This window comes from Protopterus annectens, chromosome 6.part0 (assembly GCF_019279795.1).
Source record: "Protopterus annectens isolate FY-2018-M chromosome 6.part0, PAN1.0, whole genome shotgun sequence".
Lineage (NCBI taxonomy): Eukaryota > Metazoa > Chordata > Ceratodontiformes > Protopteridae > Protopterus > Protopterus annectens.
The window spans coordinates 1,038,551,338-1,038,579,018 of NC_056737.1; the positions used below are offsets into that span (position 1 = coordinate 1,038,551,338).

Genomic DNA, 27,681 nt, shown 5'->3' on the forward strand with positions numbered 1-27,681 from the left:
ATGCCACAGAGTATAGCTGGAGTTTTTTTAGACAGTCAGCATATGGCAACTGCTTTATGCCTGGGATTCTTTTAGCCTAGTTTAATAACATGGGCTTGTGTATAATAACCCTACTGTTTTAACTTGTCATAAATAACATATACTATATTGAACATCAAAGGGAAGCATGATGATTTTCTCATATAAGTAAATGTGCATAGCAAGTCATATATTTGCTTTAACTTGAATTGTGGTTTTGTAACCCATCTTGACCATACATAATACTTAAGCTGTTACCAAGGTAACTAATGTTTTATACATGACATCAAGCTGACAAAGTTGTTCAAGGGAAACAATAGAAGCCAGAACTAGGAATGTCACAGAATGTAACAATCACATTCTGAACAAATATATTAAATTGACAATAATCACTCTGTTTAACCTTTGCTGATTATACAAAATAGAATGTTGCCATTTAAATCTAAAAACTTTCAGTATATGCCATAAAATGGCAATTTATGAATATGGAAATGGAACTTGTAATCATTAATCACAATAAGTGAATTTCTTGTCTTACTATTTCACTCATTTTATAATAAGAAATGACAGATATGAAAATCCTTATGTGTAGGAAATGGGGAGAAGAAGGATGCACTGATAATTAAAATGCACTAACTTTAATCAATGTTCACATAAAACAAACTTGATGCTTTAAGTAAGTTAGCAATAAACAAAGTGATTACTTAAATGCTGGAAAACAATGAAATATAACTTCTGATATATCCAGTAAAATACATTGTATTATAAACATTAGGTATAAATATTATTTATATTAAGTAATAAGTTTTGAAAGACTTCATCAATAAGGGTGAACATGTTAAATAACTGTGTGCTATAATCTTATACTGAGGTTTTATATATAATATATCCTACTTTACTATGACTAAATTACTTTTCATCTATCTTTCATGTAAATATTAATTGCTTATACAATAAGTAGACATTTATATTGTATTATGAGTAGACAATATGCCACAGAGTATAGCTGGAGTTTTTTTATTCCTCACTTGCACCTACCTTCTTACCTGTACCTTTTAAACTTCTATACAAGCTAACCTAGTGTGTCTCTCCTCTCATTTTACAGTTCTTCACTCGGGAAGCTCCCTCCCTGCCTCTAAATCTATCAAATGATTACCTCCTGCAAAACATCAGCAGCTTCCCTGGATTTTGCCTGCTAGCCTGAGCCAATAGAGCTACTGCGAGGACTCCCCAGAACTAACTTTTATGAATGTATGTTGCCTTATATTAATTAATATTAATTAATGTAACTACCTACTACACCTTATATGTCTGCCTTCCTGTGTGAGTGATTCAGCAGCCTACTGCAGACCAATAGTTACTCTCCCCTCTCCAGGTCTTCTATGTCCTAGATAATTTAATAGTATCTTAGGACATTTCATAGTGCACCATTAATAAAACCTGCTCACCTTTCCTGCCTGCTATCTCCCTACTACCACCAGGTGGCAGCACCTAACAACCTCAAGTCAGTACAACATTACTCTCAGTAGGGCTTCATTTCTCTGAAACTGACTGAATATCTCAAATCTCAGCAACTACTCTCAAAAAGGCTGGTAATAATCTACCCCCCATGCAAAGCACGAACTACTTGAATTAGAACATTTATCTTTGTAAATTACTTATCCCATATATTTTCTCATCCACTTACCACTGCTTACCTTACTATTTAAACAGCAGTTGCTGATACTTTTTTTCTGTTGTTGGTTCTCCTTCTGCTCTATCCCGCTCCATTCGCCCTACGGGCTCACTCTGCTCCCCTACCCCCAAATCCCACACACCCCCACTGCACCTACTCTTATACCTCCTCACACCACACCCCCTCAACACCTACACCAATCATAAACACCCTATACCAAACCCCTCCTACTCCCATACACAAACCAATTCACACACACCTCACCCTCTCCCATACACACTCCACTCCTCACACACCAATACAACAATGCCTACCTTCCCCCTACAAACTCTACTATTAACTACACTTCTATTATCCCTAACCTATATTACCCAACTTAACCTCCACACCAACATACACCTACCTGTAACCACACATACTACCACCTCAAACATTTCACATACATCACACCCATATTCACACATCTCCCCAGAACTCTACTTCTCCAGCCCATCCCATCTTTTCAAACCCACCATACTCCCCACTCCACCAACACCTCACCCTACTCTAACTGCTTTATCAAAGAAAACCCTCCCCCAGCAAAATCATATTTCTCTATCCTCTCTACTCCTCCTCAGTCAGCTCCTCCACCATATCTCACTCTCTCTCTCAGGTGACATCCACCCTAACCCAGGTCCAAACCCCAGCATTACCCTCCCTAATCCAAATTCAAATCCACACAAACTCAAGGCTATCCACATCATGACCCTAAATGCACAAAGCCTCCGTAATCACATCCCCAACCTACACACCTGGCTCTATCACAACCAGCCAGACAAAACTGCAGTCTCTGAGACCTGGCTAAAAGCCACCATCAGAGATGACAAAATCCTCCCCCCAGGCTATCATATCATACACAAGGATAGGCCTCATAGAAAAGGAGGTGGTCTAGCTATTATCTACCCCTCCACTCTCACGTTTCCTCCTCTGACCAACTCCATCCCAACTTTTGCCATTGCAGAATTGATCGTGGGTTTCTTAAAACTTAACAACTACAAATCCATCTGCATCTGCTCCATCTACATCCCACCTGGAGACAATACTAAAACTCTAGAAGACATCCTTTCATGGTTTAGCTCAAACATCAAAAAGGAAACCTACATTCTAGGTGACATAAATATTAGCTGGGCCCCCTTCCTCTTAGATACCCCAACTCAGTCAATCAACCTCTACAATTTTACCCAACTAATAAACCTCCCAACCAGGCCAAATAAACAAGGTACCTCTGGTACCATCTTAGATTGGATATTAACAACCCATGTAGATAAAAGATTACCAGCACCAAATTCAGTGTAAAGCATCAAAAAGCATCCAAAAACGCTGATGAGTAAAGTATATAAACTTTTATTTAAATATAATAAACAACCCAGACCAGTTTCAGCCAACAGGCTTTCCTCAGTGGAATAAAAGAATAGTAACTGTGAAGTGACACACACACACACACATATATATATATATATATATATATATATATATATATATATATATATATATATATATAGCATGAGTCATCCAATAGGATTCTTCCCAAAGTGATCTTCCTAACATTCAAAATGTTTCCTATGTGAGAAACAAAGAGAAAATAAAAAGTTATACAATAAAACAACCACATAATCATTATATATTGTAACTGGTAAAATAAAACTTTATAAATGATCATTCAAGCCGGGTGAGAACAAAGCCCCCAGTTTAATGATCCAATACTTCTCTTTTTTAGTGAGACTAGAGTGCCATCCTTGTTTGTTGGATCTATCACCAAGAATTCTCTCAATGATGATGAACTGGAATCTGGCTGAATTATGTTGTATGCTATGTCGGAATAGGGCATTGGTCTCCCTCCTGGTTCGTATGTCACTGTGGTGTTCAGACATGCGTAATCGAAGTGGTCGTGAAGTCTGTCCAACATAGAATGAACCACATGTACACGTTGCAAGATATACCACCCAATCACTGTACACTGATAGGATTTTTGATATCATATTCTTTGGCAATTGTAACAGTGATTGGGTGGTAATTTTTTTCAGAATTTGAATGACAGGGAGAATAGATTCTGTATAATCTGAGCATGTTTTTGCAACTCTGATATTATCTGATTATCTTGTTAGTACTAACTCTTTTACAAAAGCTTTACAGATGTGGAATTCCTAATTTGGGACTGGAAAAGGACAACCTGGGTCAATTTGGACATTTCCAGTTGGATATCTTTTCCTGTTATTCCCACCATGGCAAACAATTTCCAGGCAGGTTTAAGGCACATTCTAACAGAGCCTTGTTTTCTTTGATGGCATATTGAAAAGGGCTGGACTATAGAATTACATGGTCCTCTGTACATACTTTTACAAAGCATTACATACTGGATTCCTTTTCCAGGTCCAGGACTGGCATTGCTAGGATGATTCTCTAGTGGCTCCTGGACCCTTATCCTTCCACTTCCTGGGCTAAATAAGCTTTGATAACCTAAATAGCCAAAGGCTGCTGCAGCAGTGAGAATGATGAACATGGTGCAGCTGTGTAAGTTGCATTTAACATAACAGTAGAAATTCAAATTCCTCACTGCTACATCTCCACACACTCTTCTACTCTAGATAGTTGTTGAGATAAAAAAAAGTTATATGTTTATATCTTTTAGACGTTTCAGGACAAGTAAGCTTTCTCTATTTGGGCAAGAAAGTCCTGTACTTGTCCACACTTGGATAGCTGATTTCCCACGAATGGGCTAGCCAGTCAGCAGTCAGAGTGTAGGCTTGGGAGGGAGCCAGAACTTTTTGATGACTGGCTGATTGTTATGCATTGGGCTGGATACAACCCAAATAGACAAAGGCTACTGCAGTAGTGATGAATTTGAATATCTACTGTTAAGGAAAGTACGGTTTAAACAACTGTAATTTCTCCTGCATGTTACATTAGAATCAGTGGTCATTTAACAGAGAAGATAACAGACTGCTGTGATACTTATTGAAAAATTAAATCATAGTACAAGAGATTTGTAGGGATATTAGTTAAATCCAAAGAAAATATGAAGGTGTAATCTGATATGTATTAGTCTGCTAGTGCTTGCTACACAAGCAGTCTTTGTGAGACAGATGTTTTGTATGACAAAAAATGTGAATTTGCAATAATGCCAAGTTCATGGTAAAGTAATGTGTAATGAACAAGACAGAGATGGACAAGAGAATAAAATACTAGGTTATAATGTACAGATGTGCTCAGTTAGTACCCTACATAGCCTGTGAATTAGCTAACTGAAAAAAAAAAAAATAGAAAAGTGAAATAAAGAATGAGAGAGAGAGAAAGGGAGAAAAAAATGTACTGGCGTGTCTGTCTAAGGTTCTGACAGATACCTAGGATGAGCAGCAGCACTGAGCAAAGTTTTGTTACACTGTTACAATTGTCTGAACATTAAAGCCTTACCGACTGTTAAGCCTTTTACAGTTACTAGTATAATGACTAGGTTGTTACTTTATGTGTAAATTACATTGCTGTCATTAATAAAACACAGGTGGTAACAACAAAAAAATTCCTAAGATAGTCAGCAGTTGGGATTCAGGGTAAATTAATCATAAAATCATGCATTACCAGAATAAGAAACATGTACTGCCCTTCAGTACACCTTATTTGTGTACACTTTTAGTTGCTCTGGGGGAAAAGTTCTTAAGTACTTTTCTTTGAGCTTTTCTGCCTTGCTTCATAGGAATCCCCAGTAGTATGCTCACATCCCCCTCAGCAAAAGTTACATCCTGTGTCTTGGCCAACCTCCAATCAACCCAAGGCTGTCTCATTGCCCTGCACTGTGAGACCCTGCGTCGGTGGAACACTAAAGTGCTTTCAGCTACACTATTGTATGTTAGAGGTGTACTTAATCTGTCCTCCAAACTGAAGACTGTTGCCCCTTTCACTGTACGCGTGCACACTACTGGTCCCCCCCCCCCCATTTCTCTCTTCCTGTAGTACTCCTAGGTCAATTACTTAAAACTACTTTCTCTTTGAAAAAGTTTACCTATGTACCTGCAGTCCATACTTCTTTTGTTTTTCCCTGCAGAAGTGGTGGTCCTTTTCACCACTCTGTACTAGATTAGTAGTATAATATTTGTAGTTATTAGGTAAATACTGCACCACACTGACCTGCAATTAACTTGGCTTGGTTTTCCTGTTTTCTTTTTAGCAGCTGGCTTAGTCCAGTTTTTCTGACTCTCAACCTTGCATTACTTTGTGTCTATCCCTTCCCCCACCTTGAACCTGCACACCTCCCCACCCACTTCTGTTTAATTACAGAGGTATCAAAAAGCCTGATGTAGAAAGGCACCATCATACTCCTTAAGTTTTTGTACATTTAACTGCATCCGGCTATTTCCCCCCTTGCTGCAAAGTTAAAGAATAACCTCCTGCTAACCTGAAGACGCCCCTGAAGCTGACTCCTTGCCTGGCTTCATAAAGCTTGTACTCCTAAAGTTTTTGTGCTTGTATGTTGCAAAATACCTTTTTTACTACCTTTATGTAAAATTATGTATCATAAAAAGTGTTCGTAGTGAATTATATGACCTTCTCTTATGTAAAGTAATAGACATAGATCTGTATAGATACTTTTTGGTTGAGAAACCGATCATCCCCACTTTTAGGAGACTGCCAAAGGTCCATAAAAGTTTGATGGACCCCAATATGAGACCTATAGTCTCGAGGAGGGGTTGGCTTACAGAAACTCTCTCCATTTATTTGGAAAAACAACTTAGACCAGTGGTAGATGGTGTATCCACTATAATTAGAGATACACAATAGTTCTTAGAGACCTATGCTGGGTATGTTTTTTCTGATGCAGACAATGGTAATGAACTTTTGGTTTCACTTGATGTTGTTTCTTTATTTACATCCATACCAAATAACACAGGAATGGAATATGTTAGGCTCTTATTAATTGAAGGAGTACCAAGGGATCTCATTATGAGATATATGTTATTGTTGGACATTGTATTGAATAATAATGTCTTTATATATGAAGAGGAATATTTTCTACAAACCAAGGGGGTGGCAATGGGCACCCCGTGTGCGAACTCATATGCATATTGGGAGAAGACATATGTATTGAACAGTGGAGATTATGGGGAGTACATTGGTTACTATAAACGTTTTGTAGATGATGTTTTTCTTGCATGGAAGGGTACTAGTGAACGATTGGAAGAATTTGTGGAATATCTGAATGGGACAACAGATTTTCTATCTTTTGAATGTGTTAGTTCCCAGAAGAGATTAAAATTTTTAGATGTGCAATTGAGCAAGGAGGAAGATGGATCACACACAAATATGTTTAGGAAACAATGTTGGAAAAATAGCTTGTTACATCAGAGCAGTATGCATCCAACTCACATTTATCCTAATATAATGAAGAGTCAGATACTAAGGGTATCAAGACTTACTAGTCATGATGAATCTTACAGAGAAGCATGTAAGACATTGGCAGATAACTTTAAACAACGAGGTTATAAAGATGGTGAGATAGAGAGATCTATGTATAATAGTTGGTCACATAGGAATAGAAAAGGAAGACCATACTTCCAAAGGAATACAAATATTAACAGGGTTGATGAAGAAGGTTTAAATGCAAGAGGAAATGAGGGGCTTAAAGTGATTATTCCGTTTACTAATAGGAATAATAAGGTAAGAGAAGTAATAGAGAGAAATTGGAGATTATTGAATGTAGATGATGATATCGCTACGATAGTAGGTAATAGGCCAAGATACACATATAGAAATACAAAATCACTTAAGCGATTACTTTGTTAAGAGCAAGAAAAGATTCATACTATAAGATATTCAGACAGACAGGGGACATTTGCTTGTAGGGGCTGCAACCAGTGCCCATACATGGCAGGTGATACTACATTTGTTCACCATGATACGAGACAGGATTATGTGTTTAATCAATATGCGGATTGTAAGATGAGGGACTTGGTGTACCTGGCACAGTGCCAGGTATGCAAGTCCTTCTATGTAGGTAAAACCAATAGGACCCTCAGAGAAAGAGTGAGAGAGCATATTTATGCCATAAACAAAGAAGATGATAAGAACGCATTAGCTGAACACGTGCTAACCTATGGTATGACACATAAATTTAAGTTTAGAGCATTAGAATTGATTAAGAAATCAGGCAGATTATGGAAGGTTAAGACTTACACGGAGGGTAGAGAAAGTAGATGGATAATACGCTTGCAAGCACATAAAATGAGTGGACTGAATGATAGGATGACATTAAAACCTTTTTTATCAGCCAGACCACATGCAAATTAGTCACTTTAAATAGTATTTTAATTTTCACAGCTTTATGTGAATTATTTTTAGACATAAGCATACGTATATACTGTTTTTAGTCAGTTGTTAGAATGAACTACACTACATATATTCTTTGATTTTAATTTTATTTAAATAAAAAAGTGTGTATTTTATTGCGATATTTATAAATATATGTATTATATTAATATATATATTGAATTCACATGTGTCTTGCAAGTGTTTCTTATGACGCATGCTTTATTTATGTATATATTTTGAAGAATGTTGTTTATAAAGCATGTTTTTTTTTTTTATTTTCAATTTCAACATGATGTCATAATTGTTTCTGTTGAACCATAGGCCAGAAGGGCTTGAATTTACTATTTATGGTTGGCAGTTAATGGTTTTTACTTAAAATCTGATGAAACGTTGTGATAACGTGAAAGTGCTCACTGTCTTTATAATCAATTGGATTAAAAGTTCGTTTTAAAGGATTATCTGCTTTGGTGTTGCCTTTTTCAGCTATTTTTGGACCTTCCTGTAGTGCCTATAACTACTTGTTAACCCTCCTGTGTGAGATTTAGTAGCCTACCGCAGACCCAAGGCCACTTCCTCCCTACACCCTTTTGTCCCATCATCCTATAAATTTATCTCTTTGGAATAGCTTCTTGCCTGCCTCCTACAGCTGCTATTACTCCCCTGACCACTAGGTGGCAGTCTTTACCTACACTATATTCTAGTATTAAAACTAACTATCCCTCAGGTCCTACACCCATTCTTTGGCATTTCAGTACAATTGTAATCCCCCCTCTGCACATGAGAACCTCACTCTCGCTTTACTAAATCATCTCACATATCTGATAAGCTTATGTACTCTGCTCCCCAGTTTTCACTTTAGTTACTTTTGTATTATGCCAAACACGAAAGACAGCTGATTGTCTTTTGGCTGAACTTACCTTACTGCTCTTGCCCGCTCCATTCGACCTGCGGGCTCACTCCGCTACCCTCCCCTATCCCCAATTCTCATCCACCCCCAGGGCACCTATCCTTATACTGCTGGAAGTCACACCCCCACCCCACATTAACCAATAGCTCGACATATATCGTTACATACTCAACCATCTGTTACTAATTTGCTCACACCTTCCACTATCTATACTTTCCTCATTAAACAAACCAATCTCATATTTGTCCTTCTATAACCCCTTATTTTCTCATGACTTACATTTCCACATTCTCATTATGTCAACCCCTGGCTTACTAAAACTCTCTAATTTCCTCCTCTTGCCCATAATTCTTTCCACTCTACTATCTCTTAGCCTCACAGGCTATGAATTCTTAACCTCCTTTCAATTTCAACACTCCTTTAAACAAACTTCCCTTTCTATCAGCCTCACAAACACACAGTAACATTACATCCTCATCAGCCTACCTTCTCCCACAGTTTCACAGATTAAACCATATTATTTCCAAACCAGAAAAATAGACCCTATTTTATGTAAACTAGCAAAACTTCCACACAATCCTCAGTACCTACCACTACACAGCAACATTCACCCAAACCCAGGGCCGGGTAATACCTTCCCTGACTCCCATTCGTCCTTCACCTCTATTTCCCATACCCCCTGTTCTTCCTCAAACTCTCTTCTCATTGCCCACCTCAGTATTCGTAGTTTAAATAACAAAATTACCCAACTTCATGCCCTACTAGATTTACATTCCTTTGACATCCTATGTCTCACAGAAACCTGGCTCAAACCAGTTACTAAAGACAATGACATCATCCCTCCAGGTTATAACATCCTTAGAATTGACCGTCATAATAAAAAGCGTGGGGGGGTAGCAGTTTTGTTTAAATCTGAACTACAGGTAACCTCACTAAACACTCAACCTCCCTCACCTAGCAATGCTGAAATCTTAATATCTAAGCTCCAAATTAATGCTAATAAATCTATATACATAATTTGCCCTTACATCCCCCCAGGCAACAACATAAGTACTCTTGAAAATATCCTTAACTGGCTTTCCACATCATTCCCACAAAAAAACATTCTCCTTGGAGACTTTAATATTGACTGGAACTGTTGCATTTCTGACAAACCTACATCTCACATTAATCTCTATGGCTTCTATCAAACTATCACCGGCCCTACCAGAACCCATAAACCCAGCAACAAACAAACTACGTTAGACTAGATACTAGTCAACAATAACCCCCAATCTTACAAAATAGGCATACTTCCTGATGATATTAGTGACCACTCTCTTACCTTTATAACTAGACAAAAGATCACCATTCCCACTCAACTAAACTTTAGAACCACCCAGAACAAAAAAAACCTGAACTTAGGTAACTTTCAAGCAGAGCTAAAAGCCTGCAATTGGTCACCCCTAAAATATCTACCTCTCAATGAAGCAGTCTCTTTTTTTAACAATACATTCCTAAAAATCCTTGAGCACCATGCCCCCTCTCATACTATTAAAATTAGGAACAAACCTGCTCCCTGGCTCTCAAATGAGACAAGGCAAAAAATGAGACTGAGAAATAAAATCTGGAATATATGGAGAAGTACCAAAGACCCTATTGACCATTTAAACTTTAGACAGCTCAGGAATGCCACGAAAAAATCAATATTCCTCTATAAAAAAAAATATTACCTTAAATTCCAACAAACCCAATATCTAAACCCACAAAAATTCTGGTCAGGATTAAATAAATTACTCCATCCTGGACAAGCCAAAACACCTACCCCCTCTAACGTGACTCATAATTCTCCCAACCAAATTGCTGATATTTTTAACAAATTTATTTCAGAAACTGTTCAATCTTTAGCAAATACCTTACCACCTGTTACTACCACTGACTCATCCATGCCAACCACTGACTCATCCTTGCCAACCACCCTACCCCAAGTATTACAACTGCAGCCTGTCCCAACATCTCTCATACACTCCCTACTTCTTAAGCTTAAACCATGCACTCCATCAGCTGACCTCCTCCCAGCTGAATACCTTCAAATGGCAGCTGGAGTGCTTGCCTACCCTGTTTCCATCTTAATTAACAGAACCTTTACTGAAAGTTCCATCCCATCCCTCTGGAAAGTCTCATACATTATCCAACTGCATAAGGGTGGGAACTCAAATGAACTCTCAAACTTCTGCCCCATAGCCCTACTTTCCCCCTTAGCAAAAATTATGGAGAGATGTATTCACCGTCAGCAACTTGATCATCTCCTCCAAAACCACCTGCTACTTGACTGCCAGCATGGTTTTAGGCCTTTCCATAGTACTACAACTGCTCTACTATCCTTTTCTGACTGCATTAATAAAAATTGCAACAACAGCTTACTGTCCTCAGCCTTCTTTATTGACCTCTCAAAAGCATTTGATATGGTTAATCATCAATTACTGTTAAACTCACTCAAATCACTTTCACTAGATACCCAGACAGTTAATTGGTTCAAGTCCTATCTAGGAAATAGACAACAAGCAATCCTCTGGGAAAATAAACTAATTACTCTTCTCCCTATAACTCTTGGAGTCCCACAAGGCTCTATTGTGGGACCCCTCCTCTTCACTATTTTCATAAATGATCTGAAAATCTCCCTTCCACTAACCACCTGCACATAATATGCCGACGACTCGACATTAATATGTTCAGCCTCCTCACCTGCTGGACTTCATTTGAGTACCCAAGCAGTATTTACCTTAGTTGAAAACTGGTTCCATCAATGCTGTCTCCTCCTTAACCCCAAAAAAATAAATTGGTTCTATTCTCTCCCACTCAGAAGTCTCCTGCTATCATCTTCACAATTACATCTAATAATGGTACTGTAATAACTTCGGACACACCCACCAAACGTTTACGTGTAACAATTGATCATAATCTAAACTTCGACACACATATCAACCTAACCATTAAATCAGTTAATAAAAAACTTGGTTTCCTCTACAGACTTAAACCCTATCTCACACCTCTAGCTAGGACTGCTATTGCCCAAACTCACTTAATCTCCACCCTTCTCTATGCATCACCGATCTATACCAACTTATCCAAAAATAATCTTCATAAGTTGGGAACAGCCTATAATAACATAGCTAGATTTGCCACTGGTGCCCCTTTTCGATCCCACCACTGCCAAAATCTTAAATTGCTAGGATGGCTGAAAATGCAAAGCCAGATTCTTTTCCAGCAACTTACTACTATACACAAGGTCTTACACCATTCCACAGATACACCCATACTCTCTACCCTTATCTGCCCATATAAAAATCTAACAACCCTTCGATCAGCTAATAAGGTACTAGTACCTACCCTAAAGTCCAACAACAAATCTGGAGATAGCTTGTTCTCAAACTCTATTGGTAACTCTTGGGACACTCTTCCAACTGAACTAACAGCCCTTTCTTCTACCCCACTTTTCAAGAATCAGTTAAGAATCTTCCTTAAAGCCCAATGGCTTTGCCATGCACAAATCCTGACTGACACTTTCTCCCCTAGCAGGACCTTTCTTTACTATCTATCTTTAACATGCTATTTCAGGTGCTCTGATATTCTCTCTTAATTCCTACTGTAGTAGCTCACCTCTTAAGGTTTGGTAAACTTTATAAACAATGCTACCCTCAAAAAAAAAAAGTTTTATTAATCCTTTTACTCAAAATTTTTAACTTATTTAGTCGGGTATGTTGGTATGTTACTGTAACAGTACTATATAAATGTTCCTGTATTTGAAATGTTTTACCTGTCTGACATTATCTGTATTGTATATGGTCAAGATTTCTGTCTTGTAAATTGTCTTAATGTGGAGCTTTTCTCCCCGGGCCACCGCTGAAAATGGACATACATCCAGTCAGACTATCCCGGTCAACAAATGTAAAATAAATAAATAAAAGTACTGTAATGTTTCATGAAACCAATATCCAGGTTCAAACTAGTGTCATATTGAACAACTAAGTTGGTGTACACGCTGTTGCTCGTTTTATAGGAGTAAGGACACGTGCTTGAAGAACCTTAAGTGTCTTATTTAAAACAGAATGATCAGACTGAAAAAAAGCTGCTGTCACTGGCTGGTTGGTCATTCATTTTGCATATACCTGTGTGTCTACAGGCATTTGTCTTAGTTCTGAATGTACTGTCTGCCCTCTCTCTCTCATATAACTCATCTCTGGAAATTTTTTGCATTTGATTAGATAAACCATATTTTTAGAAGTGAGTTCCTGTGTGTAAAATGCCCATACATGCACATTATGCTTGTTGTACAGTAAAAAGTGCTTCCTTGTGATAATGAATTAATGGTTGCTGCGATTTACTGTATTTGTAGCCATCTCTTTGAATTGTCACTCTAAGATACATTGCTGTGATATTGTATCGTTTTTATACCTACGTAATGATCTTTCCAGGAATGGCATCTCTGTTTGTAGTGTATGGTTAATGTTAGTAGCAGAGACTGCCTTGTAAAACACATTGCTATTCTGGACCAAATAGTTGGAACTATATGTCATGTCTGTTATTTGTAGAAATTTCTATTTTTTTCTAGGGCTTCAGCTTTGAGAACTAATTCAATCTCTCTGGAGACTAGGTTGTTGTTCCCCGGTGGAAGTGAGTATCAAGTCACCCAGCCATGCAGGAGGAGTATCCACCGTTTTGAAAATCTTTGCTTAAGGACCAGCCCCTTTAAAGGGTTTAACCAAAATGATAAGGAACTACTCTGAGGACATGAAAACACTCATGTATCTGCTGTTTTGTTAAGCACTTCCATAACTTTAATTTATCTAGGAGAGAACTTTGTATGAGTGAAAAGATGCTCATGATGAATTCTGAATTTGCTGGAAGCCAACTCCTTAGTTTAAAAGTGATTAATATTCTCTACACCGATCTCATGTTTCACAATGTTAAAAAGCAACGTAAATATTTTTCTTCTAGATGTAAAATATATGAAGAGTAGCTAAAATATGAATAGTAGCTGTTAAGGTAAACAAGACACTTAGATTCTTGATGTGACTAACCAAATTTTTCTTTTTATTAAAGAGTACGTTATTGCCCTTGATGCACCTGATGACTTCCTTAAGAATCGTGTAATGAATCTTCCAGAAAGTGTTGTAGCTGGGACTCACTACACTCAGGATCGATTCATTCGCAGACTGAATCTCTTCAGAGACATAAACACAGAAGATGAGACCGTACTCAATTATTTTGATGAGCTTGAAATCCACCCACAGCACATTGGTAAATTTGTACATCTTGGTAATAAGAAGTGAATATAGAAAACATCTCTCTCTCTCTGTCTCTCTTTTTTTTCTCTGGTTGATCCATACCCACAGCTTTGACCAATGAGGATGAACAGATCTTGTATCCAAAGGCCCTTATTCATTCTACCATCCAGTTCCTCTCCATCCATGCCCAGCTCCTGAAGAAAATAGGAATCAGGTTCAGAGTTTCAAATAATGTCCCTGAGAAGCAAGGACTTTCCACTAGGGGCAGTTCTTAGGTTCATATGTTCATAGAGATATATTAGTTAGCTGCCCTTGTGGGCCATCTTAAGTCTAGCCTGTTTCCCTCAAAGATAAGAATCAAACCCTGTACATTATGCTTGTAAGGCAAATACCGTAACAGTAATGCCAACCCTCAACCCCACAAATGAACCAAAAGTAGCAACTTCTCCTAGGTTTACAGGCGAATACTAGGCTGTCTTCCCTGAAGGGTCATTTTAAGCCTAGCCAACAACCTGAACTAAGAATCCAACCCTGCACCTTGAATCTATGAGGTGATGACCTTAGCCATTTTGCTAAAACCACAGACTGAGAAATAAAAAACTTCAGTCATGTTGTTCCAAATGGTCATTAACTCTTTTTGATGTCGTAGAGATAGACTGTTAATTACCTCTTTGGACTTTAGGATTTTTTGCATAGTATTATAGTTTCACAAAGTGGTAATGAATCTTTTCCTAGTCGTTTTAATTATATTTAGATGTATTTTCAATGAGTTAATTTATACAGTACCATTAATAAAGATGTTACCACCAAATGGTATATTATTATGGTCCTGAAATTATCAAATGTAATTTTTTTTTTTTCCATTTGTTTGTTAACAGGGTTGCTGGCCTGAGCCATAACCTAAACGTGGATGAAGTAATACACACTAATTGCTGTATAAATTCATGTATGCAAATATTGCAGAAAAACACAATAAATCTTTGTAAATATAGGTTATTTCCTAGATCTTAGAAAAATGTACACTACTGTTCCGCTTTATAAGCAGAAAACTCTGCAACGTCTGGTGGTTTTAAACATATTCAAATAAGACCATTTAATGAAATCGGCATTTAGACTCAGTTCATCTGTACTGTGGCCAACAACACAGACTGCACAAATACACATTACAGTTTTATCTATTTTTTACTTTCACATATAGTATGTATTACCCAGTAGACAAAATCTTTACAAGGATGGAGCTATATAAACCTAGCCAGAGTCTTTGACAGCATCTCCCATAATGCAGCAGTCCAGCTCATGTCCCAATAGTGTCTGGTTGTCACTTGCATTAAGTGGATGTCATCAAGAAGCACTTAGAGCTTTTGTATGGTTACTGTTAAGAAGCAAGACGACATTCACATTTGCAAGATCTGATTGAAACCATTAAAAGAGACCATTGCTCATTGCTTATAGTCAAAAAGTAGTTTCAGCAGTGATAGATACTATTTTTAAATTCTGGATGTAAACCAATGATTCTGGCAAATTAAGGTAAATGAAACATGCTCAAAATGTTACATTTAATATAGCATTATGAAGGTAAAGTTTTCTTAAATTTCCATTTGATAACTCATTGGCACCAAAGGTGTTCCAAAAGAGTTGATGCATAAGTTACTGAAATCTTGTGGAATGTGTTTTAAGCATAATTGATGATCTGTCAGTATAGAGTTAGACACAGGAATAATACAAAAAGGGTTGATAAACCTGCTAAATAGATTAAGACAACATCTTTTTCAAGTTAAATAAGAGTGAATATAAAGTAAGACTTACATTGTTGAAATACATGGGTCATATTCTAATGATAGAGAGACTGAAACCTGATGGAAAAGAAGTAAGAGCAGCAGTATAGCTACCAAAGTTAGAATACATTTTTGTATGAATAATACAGCATCTGACAAAGCTTTTACCTAGAGCAATATGTAGCTGTTAATGAAGTTATGAACATTAGAAACTGGGATCATAGGAGGTTACTAGACTATCGACAAGGAGGTCATTTCAAGCCTAGGCATTTCATACCAATGTAATATCTTAGATACTCTAGTCAATACCTAGGATTGTATTTAGTAATGACTGCCATGTCCAGGAGGGCTGTGGGCACTATTCTTGGTATGACTTTACTGTACTCCATCCACATGTCCAGGTTCCTTTTGATCAGTGTCATTGAGGTACTTTTCACATGAATTGGCAGCCTATTCCAAAGATGTGTCAGTTTCTGGGAGACAAACCTGTCCCTCCAGCACATCCTGTTCAAGTTGCCAGCCATATTAAGGTCCCTGGAATGGGCAGCTCTAGTTCTGTTTGATTTACAGATGTGCAGCAAATTCATTAGGTTTGGGTCATCGATTGCTCTGCAAGCCAGGTCTAAGTCTCCCGTAAGAAGTCTATACAATACTGAGTATGGTGACAGGGACTTTAGTCAGTCTGTGTAAGGCACGTGCTGGGGTCCCTTGATCTTCTTTGTTAGAAACCTCTGAGGTCTCTCCAATTGCTGCAGGTGCTTTGTGTGGTACATGCCAAAAGGGGTGTTATACTCAATCATGGGCCTGATTAGTGACGAGTATAGAGAGTTATAACCTCCTTTGCTGTAGAGGTGATGTGTTTGCTAATCAAGTGTGCTACATAGAAGATTCTGTACTACAGTAGACACATGGTGGTCAAAGTTAAGATTGTAGTCTACTTGTGATCATAGGTCCCTTACCACTTCGTAGGTACATAGGGTATTGTTAATTTGATAGTGTGAAGGGACATTGTTTTTACTGAAGGTATTTTTGCATTTAATTTGAGACTGTGACTAAGATACCAGTCATTGGTCTGTGTAAGACCGTCCTGAAGTATACTGACATCATTTGGGGATTTGATAATTGCACCCACTTTGCAGTCATCTGCAAATTTGGTCAGCTGCAGCCCCTTAGTTTTGTCTTGAACTTCTGAGAAGTATATACCAAACAGTAGGTGTCCCAACACTGACTCTTGTGGCACCCCGCTGGTAACAGGTCTGCTGGTTGATGTGGAGTCACCCACTTTGATAGTGTGTGACCAGTTTGTGAGCCAGTTGGCAACCCACCTTACAATAAAGGGGTTTACATTCAGTTTGCTAAGTTTATCGGTAATGTCGGAGTGTGGGATTGTGTCTAAGGCATTGGTCAAGTCGAGGTACAGTGTGCGAACAGATTTGCCCTTATCAATGGCCCTGGACACATTTTTAAAGAAATACAGCAAGTTTAATAGGGAGGATCTGCCCTTGACAAAGCCAAATTAGATTTGATTCTGGGTCTGAAGGTTCCATATGTCTTTATTTAGGAAGTTCATGATACATTCCATGGCCTTACAGATGAGGCTGGTCAGACTTATGGGACTATAATTCCCCAGGTCTGTTGCTAAGCCGCATTTGTGGAGGGGAATAACTGTTGATATTCTCCATTTTGCAGGAACATAGCCTGTGGTTGGGCTGTGATTGAATAGAGTACTTAATGGTGATGCTATTTCATGTTTTAGTTTGTTTAGGAGACAGCCTGGGATAGAGGCTGTGTTTTTTGCCTTACACAAGGCTTTAATGTCCTGCTGTTCAGATATGTGGGGGGGGATGGGGGCAAGGTTTGTGATAAGTTTAGAGGAGATAAGGGAGTGAAATTTTCTGCAAATCTGTCCGCCAGCAGGTTTGCTATCTCTGTGGTATCAGTGTGTGTGATACTGTTAGTCAGTAGCTCAGCACATGTTTGGGTCCTACCATTTAACCTGTGTATGAAGCTGTAAAAGGCCTTATACTTATCTCTGGCTATGATTGCTAAGTTGTTGTCAAAGTTACCCCATAGAGGATTTGACATGTTGTCTTATTTGCCTGTTGAGGCTGAAGAGGGTGCTTTTCCATTGTTGGGCCTCACCTTACGTTTTCCTAGACAGCAACTTTTTGCAATTGTTGTAAAGTTTGTTGATGCTAGATGTCCCCCAGGGTGGCTTGTTTTTACTTTGTGCTCTGGCTTTGATTATTTATGGAACAGCCGAGTCTATTCATTTATACAAGTGATTGTACAGGGCTTTATTGTAAGCTTTTGTGCAGTTACCACTTCCAGTTGGGGATGGGGCCTGGAATGTAATTATACCTTCCCATAGGAGGGTGTAGTTTGCCTTGGTATAGTTTTTTAATCTGACTTCACCTTTGTAAGTTCTGGTGTTAGTGCCAGTTCGAAGGTGACTGATTTGTGGTCTGATTAAACTAATGAGGTTCCGACAGTTGTGGTGGTACGTCTGTTTGTCATGTTAGTGAGGACCAGGTTTAATATGTTTGTTCCTCTTTTTGGGGTTTGAACAATTTGTTCCAGGGCATTTGAGTTAACAAAGTCAAGGAACTTTTGTTCTGGTGAGTTAAGGCTAGAGTATGTTTCCAAGTTGATGGTGGGATAATTGAAATCCCCCATGACCAGAGTGTTTGGCAGTATGTGGGTTGACTCCAGTTTGGTCAAGTAGGCCTCATGCACATCATAATCCATGGAGAGGGATCTACAACTAGCTATGTCTTGAATGGTAGTCTTACACAAAGTAATATGAACTTGGAGTAACTCCATGGAGTTGTCCTAACCAGTTGGGAGGTGAATTTATCTCTAATATAGATAGCAACACCAGCTCTTTTGGTTCTCACATATTCATTTTGCAGTTGGAAAGTATGGAAAGCATTGTAGCCTTGCAAGACTGGGGTACTCTCTGAGGCCTTGGACCAGGTTTCTGTGACTGGTAATCCAACAAAATGGTGAACAACCAGCAGAAAAAGCAGCAGCAAGTCCAGCACAGATAAAACTTCCTTTAGTAGGTTTATTAACAAACTCACACTTAAAAACAATAAAACATATTATTAAATAAAGTGAGATACTAGTGCTTTCATCCTGGTACCCTCCAGAACTTCCTCAGATTCATGTAAACAAACTCCATCCAACTTAGACTTTAAATAACCTCTGTTGAAGCCATCATATTTCCTCTTCGCTAGATTTAAAAGAGACTATTGTTTGGTGTTAGAATTTTCCACACTGTTGTGTTACTGTGGAGTTAGAATATGCGTGTAAAGGATGCAGTGATGGAGGGAGCTTGCTGTATTTGCACATACACTTTTTTCTGTTTTTTCCATAGATTTTGAGTTTCATTTCATGATGTATAAAATGAATGAAATGCAGTTTCTACTATGATGATTTAAATTAACATAGGTAAATCTGGCATGCATGAAAGTAGTATCTTTATGACAAGCTACATAAAGTAAGTTACTTCATAACTAAAAAAACACCCATAGGAAAGAAGTTACTTCATAATATATTTATTAATACCAGAAAAATGTAGAATATAACTCTTTGAAGTGGTACTACGTTTAGCAGGTATGCATGTTAGGTGGTATGCAATGGCCATGCATCTGAAGTAAAGATGTTTTGAATATCACTCATGCGGCATGCCTCTCTGTCTGCTGTTTTGACTGATTCATTATAAAATTCTTACAGTCACAGCCTCAAAGTCTGATTCAGGGACATGCGTTTCTTGGTTCAATCACATATTCAAACAACAGATGCTTCAGATTATGCAAGGAGACCCCTTCTGTTATTCTTTATGGTGAAAAATGTATGGACTCCAAAAGGACACTCTGTTTTCATAAATATGAAGAAAATGAGAAATGAGAAAAAGAGAATGAGTTATTGCTCTGAAAGTTGAGCTTGAAAATGTTGTTCAAGAATTCCTGTCAGTAAATAAAAACAACACACCATAATAGTCAAGAGGTATAAAGAAATGTGTTAACAAGGATTGTCTTTCCCCACCCGGCGTACCACTGTCCATCATGGGAAGGGTTCTTAATTGCAATTACAGAGCACATTTTTTAGAAGGGCGAGGGTAGTCCACACCCTTTTTCTCAAAATATACTACCTCAGAGGTCACATTACCCTAGGGAAATTAGAAATACAGATTTTTCCTTTTTTTTGTAAGCTGCTGTAACCTCTGAAGTAGTATATTTAGAAATATGTGGTGTGTCTGCAGAACCCTCAAATCATGGGCACAGAGTGGTGCAACTCCTGTAAAAAAACTCTTTAATGACAGCTGCAAGCAGTGTCCTAAATGATGGCCTTGTACTGGTGCATTGGGACTGCGAGCTTGGTAACGTCACATTGAGAATTCTCAGCTTAGAATTTTAATGTAGACTCACACAACCAAGGGAGCATTTATAATTAAATCCTGTGCAAAGAAAACATAAACACTAGAAAGTTGACAGTAAACTGCAATCTGTTTAAACTATATATGTTTCTATTTCTATGTATTTATATACTTACATATATATACAAAGCAAAGGCAATTCTTTTGGCAAACTTGTTAAACATACCAGCTTCATTGACTTACAGGTAAAAAATGCACAATTCAGTTATCCTGTCATAACAGTTTACTGAAGAATGCCATTTGCAGACCTATTTGTAGCAATGCATAATACATTGACTTTTGGGATGTGCTCCCTATACCATATCCTCAGGTATGGCTGGGTGAAGTAGCCGATAGGTGGAGGGGTAAAGGCCTCCTGGCAGGGAGGGAAAAATGCCAAGTGAAATACCCCTGTGGAGGCAGTGATGCGGGCACCCATGGAGGAGCCACAGTGTTACAGATCTTTTGTCTCAAAAAGTGCAGCTGTTTTGCTAGGGAGGCCCCTTTAGTGCTAAGAGCATGTGGTGATGTCCAGTTGGGTCAGGCCTAGGCTGCCAGGGGAAGCCCACCTTACTGGAATGTGAGAACAAAGCCCTGAGGAAGAAACCGTTGAAAAAACAGTGGAAACAAAGTTGTAACCCCCATATGTCAAGATAGCCTTGTTAGTTAGTGATTTCACTCAGTGGGCTGGTGGTCACAGTCCCCAGTGCTACAGAAATCTAAGCAAAAATCTCAGTAAACATCAACACCTGGTGTTTGAGTGGGCAGGCCAATGGTACAGGTAAAATCAACATGCAGATGAGACAAAAAAGACACACATCGAATCTATCAAGAAGTCCTCTAGTTTATTAGAGCCACCAAAGTGCAGTTCCAGACATGCATATTTCTGAATTCTTACATCTTACATACAGCATAGTAGGAATATTAGACTATTGGAAATACAGGGTTGTCTACCAAACTGATATCTTTAAACATTAGGGTGTCTACCAAAAATCCCAGTTAACAAACCAAACCAGTGAGTAAAAAGGTCACACAGGATAACCACTTGGTAAAAAACACAAAAACTTTTTTCTAAAGCTAGAACTTATAATGTGTAGTACGTAAAACCTCTTGTGTCAGAAGCATCATTGGAAATATGCAAATTACCCTTTAAGGATATCACATGTTTCAGCTATCACTCAATCCAAAGTTAGTTGGGAAAAGAGGTCTGAACCTTGTCGACTCCAAACTCTAATAGAATGTTGTTGCTGAAAAATTTTGTTAAAAAACTAAGTACAAAATTCATGTTGAAAACCAAGTTAAAAAAACGTATAATTTCGAGGGAGGTTAGGCTACGCTTTTTGTCTAAATCTTCTTCAGGATGGCTATGGAATCCTAAAGGTAAAACTACCAGGACCAACTTGAAGAAAACACATAAAACAAAATAACAAAATACAAACATACAAAAATACAGTAACAGTTGCGCCAAAGTGAAAGATCAGAAAACCAAAATAAAACTAGAAATTGTTTAAAACAAATGTCAGGGTAAATATGAACAATCCAGTAAAAAACAACAGTGAATCAAAATTGTAAAAACATGTAGAAAACAAGTATAAATAACCAGTATAAATTTTTATTTTGGCATATTTACCCTGACATTTGTTTTATTTCATCTCTAACTGGGAATTGAAGTAAAGCAGAATTACTACGGATGCAGACATTGAGTCCTTTTGTCATACTGTTAGTAAAAAGCACTACACTTCAGGTACATGTTATGCAACTTTGACCTACCCGGACTGCATAATGACAAACGTTACCATTCTGAACACATTCTAAGGATGGTATTACACTGTAGGCAGAAATGAAGAGAAACGAGGACCAGTAGGCAAAAAAAAACTGCAGTGCAGCCATATAAACCAGAAAGATGGATTAGGTTCCAAAGTCACGTTAATATGACTGCAGGCATAAAAGAATGAGCAACCTAATACTGAATGCTGTTCATAAACAAGCTACACAGTACACAGTATCGTACCATTGGCTGAAGAACTGCTGAGTAACCAGTTGTGAAAAGCTAACACAGGCAATAGGCACAATTGAAGTGCATTGCAAAATACATATTGCATAATGACTTGCATTGACATCGGTCACTATTGCGCTGCAGACAGACTGAAGAATGACTAACCAGTAGGCAAAAAAATTAATGAGAAAGGCCCAAGTTACAGTTTTATGTTAAATACGTAACAGTGGAGGTGAACCTCAGCTTTTTCTATACAGTTCTTCCCCTTTCATCCCCAATCATGTGAAGAGGCCCCAAATGATGTAAAATATTGATATTACATGCTCTATGGAACAGACTAAAGTCTGAAAGAACAAATGACTAGGAGAGGCACAAGTCTGAAGGGGAACACACCATACCATGAAGCAAGAGAAAGGTTATAGAGCAAAAAAGACTACACCTGCCCACTACCTCTCATCTAGTTGGCACACTTGAACAAACCAAAATCATTGGTTGAACAAAGGATTAAGGTCATGGATTTGCTAGAAAACCTAATTTGTGAGGGATGTAGAAATGCCACACATTGGGAGACATTACCACACACTCCCCCCCTTAGCACAGGACCATTGGACAAAAGCATAAAGCCAGGGAATGTGCCATGCATTATGTGGAGAATATGAAACACAAAGTCCATTTTTGCAAGTAGCTTCAGCCCTCTGCATTGTGCTATGTAGTCATTTTCTGGGTGAGAACAGACCAAAAACCAAAAACATCTGGACATTCTGTACATTCTCACTAGCTTCATCAACCTCCTAACCTCTCAGCATAATTCAGACAGCCAAAAATAACTGCAGAACAACGCATAACGTCAGGGATAGTTTAAAACATTACTATACATTACTATAAACGTTGATAGCAGAACAGTGTTTGCATATGCTATGGTACTGTTTTACACTATCCCAGATGTTACGCCTTGTTCTGCAGTTATTTTTGGCTGTTTGAATTATACTGAGAGGTTAGGAGGCTGATTGGGCTGTACATTGTTTAAAATGCCTAATGCTGGGAGGGTAATTAGCAGCTGTAAGAATGTTGCAGAAGGTATACATGTTTTGAATGTAAAGTAATGCAAACCCTGTTACACTACTATTGTGTATAACTGCAATGTTCAACTCACTGATGCAATGCATTTAATTTTTTTTTTGTTGTCTGTAATTATTACTTTTAATTAAAGCTTATTTTAAACCCCTATTCTACTTACCTTACAGTTACAAGCTCTAAGAAACCTTGTGGTCTGGCTAAGATTTACTCTGCTACATCCCAGTCAGATCTATCGACATCAACCCAGAAAACTTTTAACATAGTTGAAAACTGGCTTTCTGATCATCATCTGATCTTAAACCCCAATAAAACAAAGTTGCTACTTTTCTTACTTACTCGTAGGTCCACTGCATTATCCTTTTCCATAAAATCTAACAATGGCACCACAATCTCCCCAGACACCTATACGAAACTCCTAGGTGTTATTATAGATAATAATCTAAAATTTGAAAAATGTCAACCGAGCTATCAAAACCATCAATAAAAATTAGGGTCACTCTACAAGATTAAACACTTCCTAACCCCACTAGCTAGAACTGCTATTGTACACTCTCATCTACTCTCAACTCTTCTCAACGCATCCCATTTATTCACCAACTTAAGCAAATCTGATCTTAACAAACTCTCTAGCTGCTAAAATCACATTGCCAGATTTGCCACCGGGATGCCCTTCAGGGCTCACCACTCTTAACAACCTAAACTATATTGGGTGGTTAGAACTGCTCAGCCTAATTCAGTACAACCAACTTACAGTGACACATAAACTACTTAACCAACCTGACAATACACCTGCACTTAAAAACATTAACCCCTACAATAATTTCAGACCTCTGCTCTTCCAATAGATTGCTAGTTCAAACTGTCAAAACTAATAATTCAGCTGGTGTCTCTCTGTTTGCCAACTGTGTAGGTAGAACTTGGAACTCTCTCCCCGCTGACATCATCCTAGAATCCACCCTGAGTCAATTTAAGAAAAAACTCAAACAGTATTTGAAACTAAACTGGTTATGCACTTGTACCAAGCCTGACTAGCTCTCTCCTTATGATGGTGTCTAATACTTTTATTGCAATTTGGATGTGTCACAAATTCTAGGTCTTTTACCTTGTGAATTCTTAAACTTTGGAAATTGTATAACTTGCTTATATAAAGAGTCTGTAAACATTATTTAACATGAACCATGTAATCTCTTTCTGTTTGCACCTTGGAGCTTTTCTCCCTGGGTCTCTGCTGAAAATGGACATGTAGCCTGTCGGTCTATCCCGGTCAACAAATGTAAAATAAATAATATTGTGTTGAAAGGTTGGGAGTGTAGTTAGGGCCTGTGAGAATGTTGCAGCGTTCAGTGTTTGCCTGGAATTTTTTTAATGTGGGGTCACACAGTATACAAGCACATTGTTAATGCTACACTTTTGTTTTTTGTTTTCACTTCATCCAGAATTATTGTGCCGAGACTTTGAGTGGGGTGAGAATTCTGCAGAATGTACTGATATCCTAATGTATGGTAATGCAAACACTACGCATAGCATTAACAATGTGCTTATATAATACATTACCCCCCCATTAAAAAAATTCTAGGCAAACATTGGAACACTACAACATTCTCACAGACCCTAAGCCCCTAACCACGCTCCCAACCTTTCAACACAATAACTACGGATAACAACAAAAATTGAAGTCATTGCATCAGTGAATTGAACATTGAAAACAATAGTAGCGTAACAGGGTTTACATTAGTATACATTCAAAACATCTATACCTTCTGCAACATTCTCACAGTAGCTAACCACCCTCCCAAAATTAGGCATTTTAAACATTGTATTTAGGAATTAAAAACAGTAGAACACTTTGATGAGGAACAGACAGAAAATACAAGGCAAACATGTAATTGTGCATTAGCATGCATTACATCGGTACATTCAGTAGAATGCTCACAGCCCCTAATCCCTAATGTTTCAGCACAAATCTGGATGAAGTGGTAAAAAAACAAGACAAAAGCATAACAGTAACAATGTGCTTATACATTGTGTGACTAGAGTTTAACAAAAAAATGCAAGGCAAACACTTGAGCACTGTGCAGTGGTCTCATAGCCCCTAACCACACTTTTTAACACAACTAAGGACAAAGCAAAAAAATTGTCACAGATCAAAGTCATAGCATCAGGGATAGTTATAAATATTACAACACAAAAACTATATATATAAAAGAAAGCAAAAGTACAGTTGTGTACTCTTACCATAAATGTAGATGTTTGAGTGTGTTCACTGTTGCAGTCATGACTGTAGGGTTCTTCCTGCCAGCAGCAGCCCTCGATCAGCCAGAATCCCAAAGTCTGGATTGGGCGTCAGCTGAGGTCGCTTTTATCCTGACATCAATGCGCCAGGAAGTATAAAGACCTCAGCCGACGCCATTACCCCAGTTTTTCTTGCCCCAGATGTCAGGTGCCCAAAACCTCAGCAGCCAAAATACCTTATAACAGATAATACTCAAAGAAAAAAACAAAAGAGGGGGTAGGAGGGTGGGTAACTCAGACTGCAACAGTGAACACACTCGAACATCTACATTTATGGTAAGAGAACACAACTGTACTATGTCCTTCGTGGTTCACTGTTGCAGTCATGACTGTAGGGTTGAGTCCCAAAGCTAAGAAAGGGTGGCTGGAGGAGAAACAGAAGGAGCGGCCACAAAACCTTGCAAAACCGCAGAAGCAAAACTGGCCCTAGATTTAGAATAGAGAGGGAGGTTGTAATGCTTAGAAAAAGTATGCACAGAACTCCAAGTAGCAGCCTCTAAAATATGCTTGGTAGGAACCCCACAAAGAAAGGCTGCTGAAGTAGCAGTAGCCTGGGTAGAATGAGTCCTAATATTAACATGAACTGGATTGCCATGAAAAGAGTAACAAAACTTGATGCAGTGGGCAATCCACTTAGAAATAGTTTGCTTAGTTATTGCTTTCCCTAGAACAATAGGAGCAAAAGTGACAAACAATTGGTCAGATTTCCTGAATATCTTGGTCCTGTCCAGGTAAAAACGAAGCTGCCTGTGCACGTCCAAAGAGTGCAAAAGACTTTCTTCCTCACTTTGAGGATTAGGATAAAAAGTAGGCAAATGAATAGTCAGATTCAAGGCCACTGCCGAAACCACCTTAGGCATAAAGGTGGGATTAGTCCTTAGGGATACCCTGTCCTGATGAAAAATAATGAAGGGTTCCACAGCCATGAGTGCTTGCAATTCCGAAATTCTTCTAGCAGAGGCTATAGCTAAAAGAAAAGCAGTTTTCCTAGACAATATTTTAAATCCGTGGAAGCTGCAGGTTCAAAAGGAGACAAGGTTAATTTTTCCAAAACATAGTTAAGATCCCAAGTGGGAACAGGTGCTCTTATAGGGGGCCGAACATTCTTAGCCCCTCTAAGAAATTGTTTAAGTAATGGATGAGAAAAATTCTCAGGATCCATATTGTAATGTGCAGAAATAGCAGAAGCATGAAGCTTAACAGATGAAAAAGATAGGCCCGTATGTAACAACTCTGTCAGATACTGTAAAATCAGAGGAATGTTCGGAACAGCAGAATCACCACCCTGGACTTGATTCCAGGAGCAAAATCTTTTCCATTTACCTGCATAAGATTTCCTAGTGCTGGGCCATCCAGCTTCAAGGATTACATCCATTACCTGTTTGGAAAGAGTAGAGGTGTTTACAGACCCTGGATCCGCCAGGCAGCTAGATTCAGAGTTTTGACATGACTGTGCAGGATCCAGCAGTCCTGTTGAGACAGTAGATGAGGGATTTGAGGCAGAATCCAGGGAGGCTCCTGAACTAGGTTCATCAGAGTGGAATACCAGAATTGTCGAGGCCAATTGGGAGCCAATAAAATCATTTGTGGTCTGTCCTGTTTTATCTTCAGAAGTACCCGAGGTAGAAAAGGCAAAGGAGGAAAAGCATATACTGAGAGGTGTTTCCAACTGAATGAGAGGGCATCCACTTACCATGCTAGTTTGTGGTAGGTCCTTGTGCAGAATGTTGGAAGTTGATGATTCTGAGGGGATGCAAAAAGATCTATGTCCGGACATCCCCATGCATGTACTATCATCCTGAATATCCGAACATCCAACATCCATTCGTGTGGATTCGAAAGTGTCCTGCTTAATGTGTCTGCCAGAGTGTTGTCTTTTCCTGGCAGGAATTGTGCCTGTAAGTGGACTCTGCAG

At 38.4% G+C, this 27,681-nt stretch overlaps 1 protein-coding gene across 1 annotated transcript in view; it reads left to right on the forward strand.

The window, feature by feature from the left end:
* Positions 1–27,681, forward strand: part of AK7 (adenylate kinase 7) — a 1,289,119-nt gene that overhangs the window by 1,012,557 nt on the left and 248,881 nt on the right. The window contains exon 15 of the mRNA XM_044074647.1: positions 14,022–14,219. Within this exon, the coding sequence (XP_043930582.1) occupies positions 14,022–14,219 (198 nt within the window). The remainder of the gene's footprint in view (positions 1–14,021; positions 14,220–27,681) is intronic.